Source organism: Periophthalmus magnuspinnatus, chromosome 21, assembly GCF_009829125.3.
Source record: "Periophthalmus magnuspinnatus isolate fPerMag1 chromosome 21, fPerMag1.2.pri, whole genome shotgun sequence".
Taxonomy (NCBI): domain Eukaryota; kingdom Metazoa; phylum Chordata; class Actinopteri; order Gobiiformes; family Gobiidae; genus Periophthalmus; species Periophthalmus magnuspinnatus.
In genome coordinates this window covers 25042639-25056742 of record NC_047146.1, presented here as the reverse complement: position 1 = coordinate 25056742, position 14104 = coordinate 25042639, and the positions used below count along the sequence as shown (strand labels likewise).

The 14104-nt window shown below is 37.0% G+C and overlaps 1 protein-coding gene across 1 annotated transcript in view; it reads right to left on the bottom strand.

Moving 5' to 3' along the window:
* Nucleotides 1-14104, bottom strand: part of thsd7ba (thrombospondin, type I, domain containing 7Ba) — a 273568-nt gene that overhangs the window by 115086 nt on the left and 144378 nt on the right. The window contains exon 8 of the mRNA XM_055230668.1: nucleotides 4845-5042. Within this exon, the coding sequence (XP_055086643.1) occupies nucleotides 4845-5042 (198 nt within the window). The remainder of the gene's footprint in view (nucleotides 1-4844; nucleotides 5043-14104) is intronic.

The window sequence follows — 14104 nt, the reverse complement described above, 5'->3', positions numbered from 1 at the left end:
CGTACTGTATTTTCTGGACTATAAGTCACACTTTTTTTCATAGTTTGGCCAGGGACGCGAGTTATACTCAGATGCAACTTCTATGTGAAATTATCAAAATATATAATTTCACATCTTCGTTATTGTCACACTGACAACTGTGCGAGTATTACAGCCACGAAGAAGCGGAAGTGGTGCTTTATCTACTTCCGGAGTTGGCGGAGTTGTTCAGAAGCGACACAGAGGATGAAAAATTCAATGGATTTAGTGATTTGGAGTGAGATCAAAAGTATACTTGTTAGCTTATTTTTTATGCTTTAGTTATCTGAACAACATACCAGTAACATAGTCAGTTCTGTCTATGCTTTATGTAGCTGAATAAATATGTGTTACATTAGCGTGCTGTATTGCTATTCAACCTGTTGTTCTCTATTTTATTGTTATTACTATAACTTGCCTTTAAAGATAAACTGTCTGTTTTTGGTCTCGAATTTTGTAAAATAAATTTCCCCCAAAAATGCGATGTATAGTCCAGTGCAACTTATATATGTTTTTTTCTTCATTAATATGGATTTATTCGCTGGTGTGACTTAGTCTCTGGAAAATATGGTACATGTCTTGAATGTGTGGCCAAATTGACTGAAATAATGGGGATAGTGCAATGTGTGCTGTGTGCAATAATGGGAACTGTGCAATGCATGGAATGTGCAATAGTGGGAATTGTGCAATAAGGATAGTGTGCAATAATTGGAACTGTGCAATATGGGGAGTGTGCAATAATAGGAGCTGTGCAATGAGGTTTGTGCAATAATGGGAACTGTGCTATGATGGGGTGTGCAATAATGGGAATTGTGCCATGAGTGTGTTTACATTCATGTTAACACGCACTGTCCAAATCAAGTAAATAAATAAATTACGGTTAATAGAGAAGATTTATTGTTTCCTTTCCACTATATCTGACCTAAGGGACACAGCAATATGCAACTTTCAGGACTATTTCAACAGTGTACTCTATATTCTTCTGGGGTTGATGTGTTGTTCAACCTTGAACTGTAAACATGAAGCTGTGAAATACATGATATTTATTTCAACATTTTATTGCTCAGCATGCATAGCAGCTAAGACTTATGCTGAATGTGATAGTGTAAATTGAGGAGCAATTAGCAACCCAAGACTAAATTTATCTCCCACAGAAAATATCAGAGCAGGTTTCATTTGAGAGAAAAATATTTGAGAAGATGAAGAATATGAGCAGCAGCAGGGAGTGAGAATGAGGTGAGGAAGAAATCATACCCCACCTCACTAATTCGAACTTTCTGTCTTTGTTAAATAAACATAAAAACAAATGCATTTACATTTCTTTTAAACTGTGCAGAACTGGTGGAGTGTGCTTACGGGCAGGCCAGAGTCACTGCATAGTGTAGTCAAAACAAGACAAGAAATAAATAAGGATGGCATAAACCACAACTTATGCTTTAAATAAGACATATTATGTGTTTTCTGGTATGTAATTATAATCTTAGGCATACATGTATCACCATTTTACATTGTATTTGTTTTGATCCACTGTTAATCCAAAATAACTTTATAAAAGATTCATTGACTCTTGGCTCAAAACTGCAGAGCGAATTCCCACCTGCCCATTTACAGAATGTCACTCTAAACGTTATCACAACAAATGGCAGCGCTGTCAGATCATGCAAAGGGCAGCTCTCAGTAGCAGGCAGTGAGCGAGTGAGTTTTTACAAATTTTGGCCCAATTGGAAACACAACACTGCTAAAAATAGTAGTTTGAAGAGAAATAATGCCTCAAAAGTAGGGCAAAAATATGACTCAAACATGCATGAATCATTAAAAACACTTTGAGTGAGTTAATGACGAAGGGAAGTCATTAAAACATGCTTAAAAGCTCATGAAAGTAGATTTTGCATAACATGTCTCGTTTAAGTCTATTTCAACATAAAAACATCTGCAAAAGACATGACAAGAAACCTTCATCTTGTCAATCCAAAGGTTGTACAAATACAGCATCAAGAAGAATCATCAAATGCATTATATCTAATGGATTAATTAAGCATTGGATTTATATAATGCCTTTCAAGAAGACCAAAGTGTTTTACACTGCATTATTCATTTATTCCGTATCCAGTGATGGTAATCTGCACCATCGGTCCTTCCAACCACCACCAATGCTCACTCACACGCCACTTTCAGACTGGGCAATGTGGGTAAAGTTTTTGTCGCTAGCGCCCTATTGTGGCACCTGGTATTGCCAGTGGTCTCCCATCCAAGTACTAACTATGCCCGGCCTAAAGCAAATTCATTATCCAAATGTATAAATTGTATGGAATAATTTACATTAAACAAGACGCAATGGCACCACATCATAGTAAAAGGAAGATTTAAAGGAAGCAAGGTTAAATTGGTCGCAACTTAAATTACAGTAACCATTATTTTCAAAGGCAAATACCAAAAACGAAAGTGAAGAAGTAAGAGAAATCCAGCTACGCAGGTTGTGAAAAGACAAATTACATGAGTTTGCATCACAGAAAAAAATTGGCCCCAGTAGTGTTTTTAACTGAGTGTGAATAAGGCCCAGAAAGTGGAGTTTGTTAAACCAATTAAAGAAGTAACTGTGAACTCAAAAGTCACAAATCGTACATGTTGTGCAAATTATTTCTGGTTTAATTTGATCCAAAACGTGCTGAAGTCTATCGACGTCCTGTCAAAATTCATTATGCATTTTTGACGGCTAATTTATCGGGACCTCCATGTCTTCCTGGAAAACAAGTGTCTGATGTATTGTGACAGAATAATAAAACATGGGTGAAAAGCAGAGCAATTAGGTTTTATAATCTATGGAGATGAGCAATTAATGCCTTGTAGGAAGCTGTGATTCTGACTTTTAATCAAGCCAGTGTTTTTCTGGGCCCATAAAGTCACCCATGCAACTTAATGAATAATTCATGACCAGCTAATGGTAATATTTCTCTGGTCCACTAATGATATGTGCTGCAAATTACACCTGATAGGGCTCACTACTTCAACTGATGCTTGTAGAGAGATCTGGAAGAATTGCTATTTAATGTGAGTATATTTTTGTATTGTTGTAATGATGAAAAGATCAGTTACAGAAGACATACTGTGCGTCTGTCTGCTATATAGCTGCGATCTATGACACCTGTGGATCATTATGTTATAATTTGCACATTTTAAATTGCAAAGGGCAGTGTAGCTGTCGACCTCTCCTAGATGCAGATCACGCTAGCAAGTAGCATCTTTCTTTATTTCAGGCATTTTTGTAGTCAAAATACTGATGCAACGCAGTCAAATTCTATGTTATTCTATCACTGATTAAGAAAATAAAGTTGAAAAACAAAGTAAGCAATATAGAAGTGATAAGTAATATAAAGTGATTTCTCAAACATGCAGTCAATTTTGCATAATAGGTCTGCTTTAAGTCAAAATGAGAATTAGTCTCAGCTGTGATATGAGATCATGAAACATACCTGTCCCTATTAAAGGAACCTAAAAAGAAAAGAAAAACAAGCAGGAAATAGTAGTGGTACAATGTACAATATCCTCAAACTAACTAAAAGGCCACAATCACCCCGAGGGACATGTCAGCATGGTGACAATCAACCAACATTTGACATTTATGCTAATGCTAAATACAGAAAAAAATTCTATTTTAACTGAAATCTACAAAATAATATGTGCTGGAAGAAGTACTCAATTTCGCTACTTAAGTAAAAGTAAAGATAGAAGATTAAAGTGTTAAAAGTAGTGATGATCCATATTTTGGTCAACAGTTGCAATATTAATCAATTTCTGAATTTTTTCTTATGAATTTGGGTTTTTATTTTAGCTGAAGCTTGAACTCGAAAATTTTAGTTAGGATATTAATGTGAACATGGTAAAAAATAACCCCTCAAATCATATGATACTTTTGAGTCCAGTAAAAAAAAAAAAAAAAAAGCAGTGGAGTATAAGGTACATATACCTGCTCTCAAATATAGTAAAGTAAGAGTAAAAAGTATCCACTTTAAAATGAAATGTATGTAAGCAAAATTCTAAAAATTCTTTGTAAAAACACTGCATTTGCTCCATTTAACCATATGACACCAAACCAACAAATTACTTTAATAAACTGTTTGCACTCTAGCAGTTTTCTAGTGGAGGGGCTGTTACTTGCTTGTATCATAGTACTAAAAGTATTAGCCAGGTTTAGTCATGCCCATGCCACTTGCTTGTCTCCATGGAAATCGCTAGGTTCTAAGCCCTTTTGTGGAACACTTCAGGCAAAACAACATCTGAAGAAAAGAAGGTTTGGGACCCTACACTAAAAACATAGATCATGTTCTTTATGTGAATTATTACAGTCAGTTAATGGGGTCATGTTCATTCCTAAGCAAAATACTACAACATATAAGCCGTTTTTGTTTCGCCGATAGTGCACAGTCATTGTCCTCTCTTCTGATCCCAAATGGAGTTAATATGATTGACTGAGATTCAGGAGGAGGACCACGCCTCAACCTCCTCCTGCTCCTCTCCTGCGAACCACAGCTCACCTCAACCACACCTCTAATTATCCAGAAGCCCTATTTTTACAACCCTATCCTGGCAACACTGTCTGTCTACGCTCTCCCAACTCCTTCCTCCCACCCTGTGTCTCTTGTTCATCTTTCAGCCTGAAGACCCCACCATCTACAGAATAGACTGGGCTAACTGCCTGAAACAGATCCCCCATCCTGAGTCTCTGCGCAGCCTACACATCTATCCATATCATCAATAAATATCTTTATCGTATACCCTTGCTGTGGCTTGGTCCTTGCTAGTTAAATACAGACTTGTGGAAACCGTACCTTCATGGCTGACACAGGACACGTTTTGCTGGGCTATGCCGGGTCCACAGGAGTTCTGAGCAAGAGCACATGAGCCCTCCCGGATGTCCCAATAAAAACAGGCTGGGTCATCACACGGGATAGATTCCACCACATGAGGGCAGGAGTCAGGGGGAGCGCTGGACACCCATAGCACCTCTCTGCTCCTCCGCTGGAAACCTGGAGATTAAAGAGAAGATTTTTACAATGTCAAATGTCTGTGAAAAGGTGTTGAATAAATAAATGCTATACATACAGTGAATAAAAATAAACTCATCACCACACACTATTAAACAAGAACAACAATATATGTAGGTTGGTGAGAGTGAAGACAAAATATAATTTTAATGGCCACTTTTTTATGGCTGCAGTGATTAATTGGAATACCAGAAGTTGACTTTTATAATTATATTTTCATCATCTTCATCATTATCTGAACCAGACAGACTCTAAAACAAGATCCAAAAGACCTTTTATAACAAAGACATTTACATCAAAATGTCAAAAATGTCAAACAATTTCTGATCTGATTTCTAAATGTAAATATTCTCTATCTAGAAACCCTCCTTTAGTATATGTCAATCTTTATTTAGTTAAACATGCATCTTAAAACTCTCAATGTAATAGAAACAATCATCTGGTTAATAATCGTCATTAAGCAAAAGAATTAGTGCTGACAAGGCAACTGCTGAAATAATTGTTAGTTGCAGCGTTAATGATCTTCCTCGGTCAAAAATGATGAGCTAAAAGTAAAAGGTCCTAATCCTGGTTATACAGTGTGTGAGAAAGGGCATCTGGTTTAAAAGCCTTATACCAAATGAAAATGTATTTCTGTTGAGGTGGATGATTTACTGCTGTGTTTTTAAAGTCCATACACCTTCACTAGAATCATTTGGACAATTTCAGCCCTGAAATTGCCAATCTCAATGGAACTAAAGTTAAAAGGTAGCTGTTAACATGAAAGCTATCACTTCATGACATAAAGTGGAACAGAGCATTTTGAGCTTTGAAGTTAAAACTAAACGTAACTCCGAGTACATTTTTGATGTGGTAATATTATAACATGGCTTACAACTCACAAGAGTAATATAGGACCTTTAACCTTGAAACTAGTATTCAGTTTCCCTACAACCTAATATTCAGTGTAGTCCCTCCTGTTGAGAATCTCTGCATCAGGTCCTTGTGATGTGCAGTGATGGAGAGGCCGGAGCCGCCTCTATTTATCAAGCTTCATTTTACCACCAGCATCTGTCTGTTCTGTGATTTAGTGTGGTCCTGTGGCCTAGAGTTACAATGTCTTTCACACAGAGAGGCATTAGGCTGTAAATTATGTTGCCACCATTACTCTACAATTCACATCAACCAGAGAGCTTGAAAAATACCCCTACATGTTGAAACAAGTATGCCCATGTACTGATAAGGTTTAACTACATGTTATCTCCTAGCACTCTCGCCTCACAGCAAGAAAGGTCCCAGAATCCCAGACTGTTGGGGAGTTTGCATGTTCTCTCTATACTACCAGTCAAAAATTTGGACACGTCCTCTCATTCAGTGTTTTTTGTCTTTATTGTTGCTACTTTCTACAGTTTAGAAATATACAGAAGACATTAAATATATGAAGCAAGATATATGGAATTATGTACTAAAGAAAAAAAAGTTAAATAACTCACATTAACTACATTTTTAAAAGTTATTTCACTTTTTTTTTCTTTGCTACATAATTCCATATATCTTACTTCATATATTTGCTCATTTCCATATGAATATAAAATGTAGAAAGTAGTAAAAATAAAAAAAAATAAAAAAAACATTGAATGAGTGGGCGGGTCCAAACTTTTGAATAGTAATTTATGTTTTCGTGGGTACTGCTTTTCCCCATAATACGAAAACATGCATAACAGCTTGGAATGAAAAGTCAATTTATTATTCCTTCATTGTCATTTTTGCACTATGTAACTTTTTTGATGGAGGCTTCATCACTTGTTTCTTTCCATAGAGATATTATTGCTTTACCTGGAATGTTATGGTTAACATTACTCACATTTATTGAGGTACAGGTGATTTTATGCTCACAAATAATAATAATAATAAAATAAAAAAAACTTATACAATGCATCTTTAAAGGGCTCATATTACACTATTTTGCATTATATGTTATAATCACAAACAGACCTGGAGTTGAGTTGAGTTTTGTTTCATTTACACATACGCCGTATATTTAGGCTGAGTTCTTCTCTCAAACAGAAAACACTCTGTTCCACCTTGTGATGTCATGTGGTAATACGGAAGTGCTCTACTGTGTTTTTTAAGCTCCGTATACCTTCACTGGAATCATTTGGATAGTTTCAGTCCTGGAATTTCCCATCTCTATTGAAATATCACAAGGTGGAACAGAGCAATTTGAGCTTTGGAGATGTACAGACCAATAATAGGATTACTCAAACGTGTGAATGAAACAAAACACAACTCCATGTATGTTTTTTGAGGAGGTAACAACATTATAACATGGTTTAAAGCTCACACAAGTCATATATTTATTTATTTTATTTATTTTTATTTTATTTTATTTATTTATTTTGCATATTCTTGGCCCTTTAAGTTTTGGGTGTACTCTGACCAGTTGTCTAACCTTCACAATTCTGCTCATGACAAACTCACTCATATCTAGGTTACCCATATTTTTTTTTTTTTTTTTCCATATCACATCAGTTAAACAGCAAAAAGTCCCCTTACTGTCTATTAGAACAACCCACACAATAACAGGTGCCATTTTCACCTGTCAACATACATGATGTTATAGTGGATATTGCTACGTGTTAGCAATATTTAGCTCTACCTGTCAGTTGTCAGTGAATACATGTCTCCATCACTGTCCATCATGTGCAATAGCTGCTTATGTATATAACTCTACATCACCTTATTTAATCCCAGCAGAGGAAGGAAAGATTGCTGGATCTTTATGGCGGGCATTATATCGGTACAGGAGGTGATTCTGTAGGTGCCAGTGCAAAGCCAGCACATCTCAGCAGGAAGGGCCCAATTTAGCAGCGGACACAACGGCAGATCCGGAGACACTGTGAGACGGGCTAATTGGAGAGACAGGTGTCATTGGGAAGAGTCCTCCAAAGTAGAACTTGACCCCATATTACACTTTGTCCGCCTCCTCTGCTGCATTTTACTCATTATAACCCAGCTCGCCTCAGCTTTTGGTTAAAGGTTTTGGTACTGTGTTTCAAGATCTACCACTCATGCTGAATGTGTAAATAATTAAAGCAGACCTATTATGCAAAATCGACTTTCAGAGCTTTTAACCATGTTGTAGTAGTTTCCCCTTCTTATTTACCTTCTCAAAGTTGGATTTGGAGTGATTTGTGCATGTTTGAGTAATCTTTAATCGTTTATTTTCAAGACACCATATTGCCAATCATTCCCTGTTTTCACCACCACCTCTGCTACTTCCTTAATCTGTGATACACATAGGATTTGGTAGTGTTGTGTAGTAATTTTGGTATAATTAAACAAAACAAAAAAATCTCCTACTCGTTAGTGTGATCTGCAACTATCCATGGGAGGGGCTGACAGCTATACTGCTCTTTACATTTACAGTGAGGTCAGCTGCCTTTGGGCACCACAGTTTTATAATGCGGAAGTCAGATTTGTTTCTTTTAAGTCATTTTAGATTAATAATCTGCAATAGGTCTTTCTTACAGAGCTCATCTCTTCATCAAGGGACATGTTGTGGATGACTTATAAATAAATGCAGAATTAAATCAAATTACATAGTATTGTTCCTGATTGTTGTCCATTTCCCTTCTACAGTTGTCAGTATCTATACCAGGGAACCAGTACTGAAGTAGCAATGGCAAAACACACTAGGATTATTGTAGCTCAACCTAAATTTTGATAGGCCAAAAAAGTAGGAACATTGCAAAAATATGTGACCATTGCGTGTATGAGTATCAGTATATGGACATGGTTTGGACCCATGTAAAATATAGACTAGAATGTGTGATATGTGTCGACAGCAATATAAAAATACAGTGTCGTGCAGAGGCAGTTGACATGAATATGTACAACGTGTAAAGAGCACATAGGCTGTTTAAATATTTACACATATTCTTTTTGATTTGAAAGCGTCAAGGCTGAATGTGTCACTGAATGTTCAAGTTCACTTTGAGTTCATTACATTTGCATGTGCTCAGTGTAATGCAGGAGTCTTCAACCTGTAGCTTGGGAACACCCCTTTCCAAGTAGCTCGAGGGATTTCTTAATGATTCGTATTGTCTTCAATAACTACAATTTGACTAATTAAATGCTTGTATTAAATGTGTGTATCATTTTGATGGCTAACTTTGTGCAGTAATAAATGTGTAAAGGTTTATGTTTTATAGGCATCTAACTGTACCCCTTCTAAGGCTTTTGCTGATTCTTATATTTGCACATACATTTCTTGCAGCCACTAAAATTAGTAGCTCTCTGGAGGAAAATGGTTGAAGACCCCTGGTGCAATGTAGTACCAAGACATAGCATGGAATTTCACACTTCACATACTATCAAAGCCCAGAGCACTTCCTTTGCCTGTCCCAATGTGGATAATTGACCAAATTGCCATTGAAAGAGCATCTGGGATAAAACCTTGGCTATATTAATATGCAGTTCATTAGCATGTCCTCAATACTGTATGATGTAAAAATGTGTTAGATCATTTATTGTATTATCATTTGAAGATGAGCAGTATTTAAAAAAAAAAAAAAAGATTCACAACAATAAAAGCTATCACCAAAAATTCGATGTGCAATGGAGCCAAAGTTTTGAAACAAAGTTTGTTTTAAAAAGCCACAATAAAGCCTACCATAGCAGGATGATGCACTGCCGCTGTGTGTTTGAAAATCTCTACTTACAACCTTTGGGATTTTTCCTTTGTTTCCACGGTTTTTACCTCGGTAAAATTCCATGAAAGAATCCTTCTGCATTTGTGTCTTCATCACATTGTAACTTTTAGTACTTCTACTGTTACACTCCTCAAAAGCTAAAGTCTGGAATGCCTTCAAAAACACAGTCATAATGTCTCCAGTGCTGAACCATGATTCACTTAGTGTCCAGCTCCTCCCGAGAGCAGAAAATGTAATAAATACGCCCTATGGAGATGAGAGGAAAGGGAAGTGCTCCAAACAACCACGTGAAGCCTTTTTAATGGCCCTTTTGATTGATCTGCAGAGCGTGTGAATGACCAGCAGCCATCCATTTAATTAAACCATGTTTCAGCACATTTTGTCATATTTATGCAAAGTGAAGATTTATGTATAATCTATATAAACTGCGTCTTATTGAAGAGCACCCAAGCCATTTTCAAAAGATTTTAAACAGGACAAATGTGTATGTGAAGTGTCACTCACAGACTTTTTTTCTACAATAGGATTTGAGTTTAGCATTTTTTTTTTTTTTTTTTTTTTGTTTTTATATTTTCTGTATGTTTTAGTATTCCAGTTGACCTTTTGTTTTGACTCTGAAGCAAATATAATGGCCAGGAGTAATAACAGCACTAGGAAATACACTGAAGTCCACACTATGCTTAAAATTTTTGGGAGATCAATTGAGCTTCCCAAAACTCCTCCTACCATATTAAATTTCATGTGTACAAGTATAAACACTAAAAAAATGCATTACATTTATATGACAAGTTCCCCTGACAAAGCAGTTCAATAAATGTTAACGGGTAAACTTTACTTCCTATACTAGACCAACAAATCAGTGTGCAGTAGACATTCAGCTCTCACAAACCGAGAGTGCACTTCCTTCTGAGTTCACCCAGGGCAGTAATGACAAAGGTTTGGGAGATTTGGGAGCCTGATTTGACGTCCTTTCGAACACTTGTGGAAGTAATTGTCAGCGCTCTCATTTCCCTGATGGCTGTAGAGAGGCTCGGTGTGTATGGAAGGATGAGATGAAGTACTATTTCTGCAGGCTCCCTTGTGTACTGGAGTCTATGACACTCAGCTGCAGTCTTTTCTATTCTTCACATCAGTGCCTCTTTGACCTTGGCACATGTCATTCACTCACTGCACAGGTGAGTCCTCTGACAGGCCAATACTTGTGTTAGCAAAGCGAAGGAAGATGGTAGCTCCTCCGTGGTTTCAGATATTACATATACTGTCTTAAGATTCCCTAACCCAACTTATTCACTGTTATTTTTATAAATACATGTACCATCTTTCTGTGGCTTATATTCAGGCGTGGCTTATATGTGTACAAAATTGATTTTCTTTTCAAATTTAACTGGTGTGGCTTATATTCAGGTGCGCTCTATAGTAAAAAATGTACAGTACTCTGATAATGCAGCACAAAAACCCTCCATGATTGCAAATTACATATTTTCTTAAATTATTTATTAGAAAAATATTATTATGTGATACATTAACAATAATTATGAGGAATTTTATAGAGCATTTGGTTTTGTTAGGAAAAAGAATCCTTCCATAAACAGGAATGGGGGCCTGAGACATAATCTCTCCCCCATCTATAACACCATCCTCAGACCCAGGACAATGAGAACAATAGCAGGGTCATTAAGGGCTGAATAGGTTAGTCTCAGCTGAAACTGGAAACAATAGCTGTTTACAGTTTCAGTGTGGTTAGCCCCTCCCCTCAGATAGATATACGGCAGTGGCCACCAGCAATCTGAAGAAGCGGCTTGGATGAGCAGCGAAATGTCTTCACTCCTACAACGATTTGTCCATTTGACAGATTTGAACTTCTTCTTTTGCTAAGCATGTGGTCGTATTTGCCCCGCTGCCCTCCCCCACTATAAATGCATAAATACAATGAAAACCCTCTCTTATTTGAACAAGCTGGTGACTTAACTATAAATCTATTTAAATATTCCCTCACCGAGTGTGTTCATGTGTGTTTAGAATTTGTTTTGAATCTGTAAAACAGCAGTACTTGGTTTTCACATACACCAATGCCAAGCTCATATTGACCATATATTCGAAGTTTAGAGGGTGTTTCTTAGAAAATACATATTAATTTTTATGTAAATGATAGAAGTTCTTTAGGCTTCTGAAGAAGACATCGTGAATTTGGTGCAGAGTTGCCCAGCATTGTCTTAAAGTGGAAGTTACGAATATTTATTAAGAAAACATTCATGAATGAGGCCCACTGTTAGTAATGGAAATGGCTGTTAAACTTCCACAAAGGTCAGTTTTACCTTTGTCTGATGCTTAAATGTCAGCTAATATATTTCAATACTTTAGCATATTTCTGTTGGATTTACATAATACTGTTACTGTTACATTATGTTATCAGGATACAGTCAAATTTAATACTTAATGCTATATTTGAAGTATACTAAATGCCTACTAATTCCACCTAATTCCACTTACACTTGAACACACTGAAAGTAGCAATAGCAGAAACTAGTTGCTATACCATTAGTATAAAAACATTTTAGCGGTATTAATTCCAAACTAAAAAAGATATATGTTCAGCTTTTGGTGCTTTCAGGATTAATAACAGAAATGAAAATCAGTTTGATCACTTTTAACTACTATTCAAGCAAGCAGTACTTTTCTTTCTTCTCTCTAACTAAATACTTTGAGCTGGTCTGTGTTCACATTGCATCAGGCAGGAGAGCTCTCGACTGGGGCTGCAGGGGTGTTAGATCCGAACGGTGCTGCCCGCTGTGCTCAGGAGAAGCTAAGAGACTCCAGATCGATTTCACACCTGCTCAAAGCACTTACAACTTCTCACAACCCAACCGCAAGAAAAAAAAACAAACAAAAAAAAAACAATTTGCTGCTATTATGCCCTTGTGAATATTAATAATTGAAAGGTTCTTGGTCATGCAAAGTTTAGTAAAGGCCACACAACAAAGCAATGGCCAGGGATGTACCTCGCTTCCTTCATCTCACTTCATATAGCCGGAGTATTACTATTCAGTATGACCACACTCAATTTCTTTCGCACACGGATGCAAAGTATGATAGGCGTGATAGTAAAATCAGAGCCCACATAAAGCATCGCTAAGGCAATTTGAATATGTAATTTTCAGCAGGGCGGCAAAGGTAGCGTGGTAAGTTGGTCCATGCTCTGAGATATGTCTGAGAAGCAAAACATAACCGCTAGAAGGGAATTTAATAGAAATTCAATGTCACAAAAAATACTCCACAACTTCTAAAGGATTCTCACGTCTTTTTATCGGTAGCACAGACCTCCGAAAGTGATTTCATATGAGGTTCACACTCCACTAACTGGGTCTGCCTTTTTATGAATGCCATCAGAAATCACCAGCTCACAGGAGAGACCGGCGTAAGGCAGAGGCAGATGCTGCGTTCCCTGCTCCTTGAAATATATTAATGGCACTGTCCGTCTAAGCGTGGAGATCCAGATCCGGTGAGGCCGGAGAGGCTGAGCATGGACCGGAACATCCCACACTCAGGGGGCTCCCGGGGGGTGGCTCATGCACATTTACCCATGGCAGGGAGCAGGTCGTGCTGAACCTTTTAGCACAGTGGCATGGCTGTCAGGGTGTAGATATGCCCTAATACCTGTGTTGTAACACAACTACGCTCAGATAATCTCTTAAGTGGGTTCAATGTGTGCACAAGACCAGACAGACTACATGTGGAGTAAAGAGCACGTTTAGTCAGGTAATATTTCAAGTGCTATGAGCAAGGTTTTTATGATCAAAACTGGTTTCAAGTTGTTTGTAGGTTCTCCCATGTCTGAACAGCTCCACAGACGAGTTGTTTTAGGTATTGTCCAAAGACTCACTTCTACTCTCTGACTTTTAACACTGCATGAGAATTGTGGTTGTCTGTGTCTTTTTGTTGATGTTATTTTTTATACTTACTCCATTTTGTTGTTTCATTTTTTAAAATGTATTTATATAGTGATTTATACACTCAAATGTGCTTTACACTACATTATTCATTCACTCCACACTCCTATTGTAGCGACACTCACCTGGGATAAACAAGGCAAAGTGGGTGACCTCTCTTGCCTAACATTACAACAAAACTAAACCATGCTTTTCATTTATCATCTTAAATAGTTGATTATGTGTGGCACTTTAGACATGTTTTTTGTTTGTAAAATGAAGAAATAACTGAATTTAAAAACACAACATATAGCCTTAACTTTAGTAACCTTTCACATCATGTCTGCACTTGTACTTAAATAATATTTCAACAGCTCTTTGTGAAAACTTTCTGCTCCTTTGAAATGAACGTGATCAGACACAA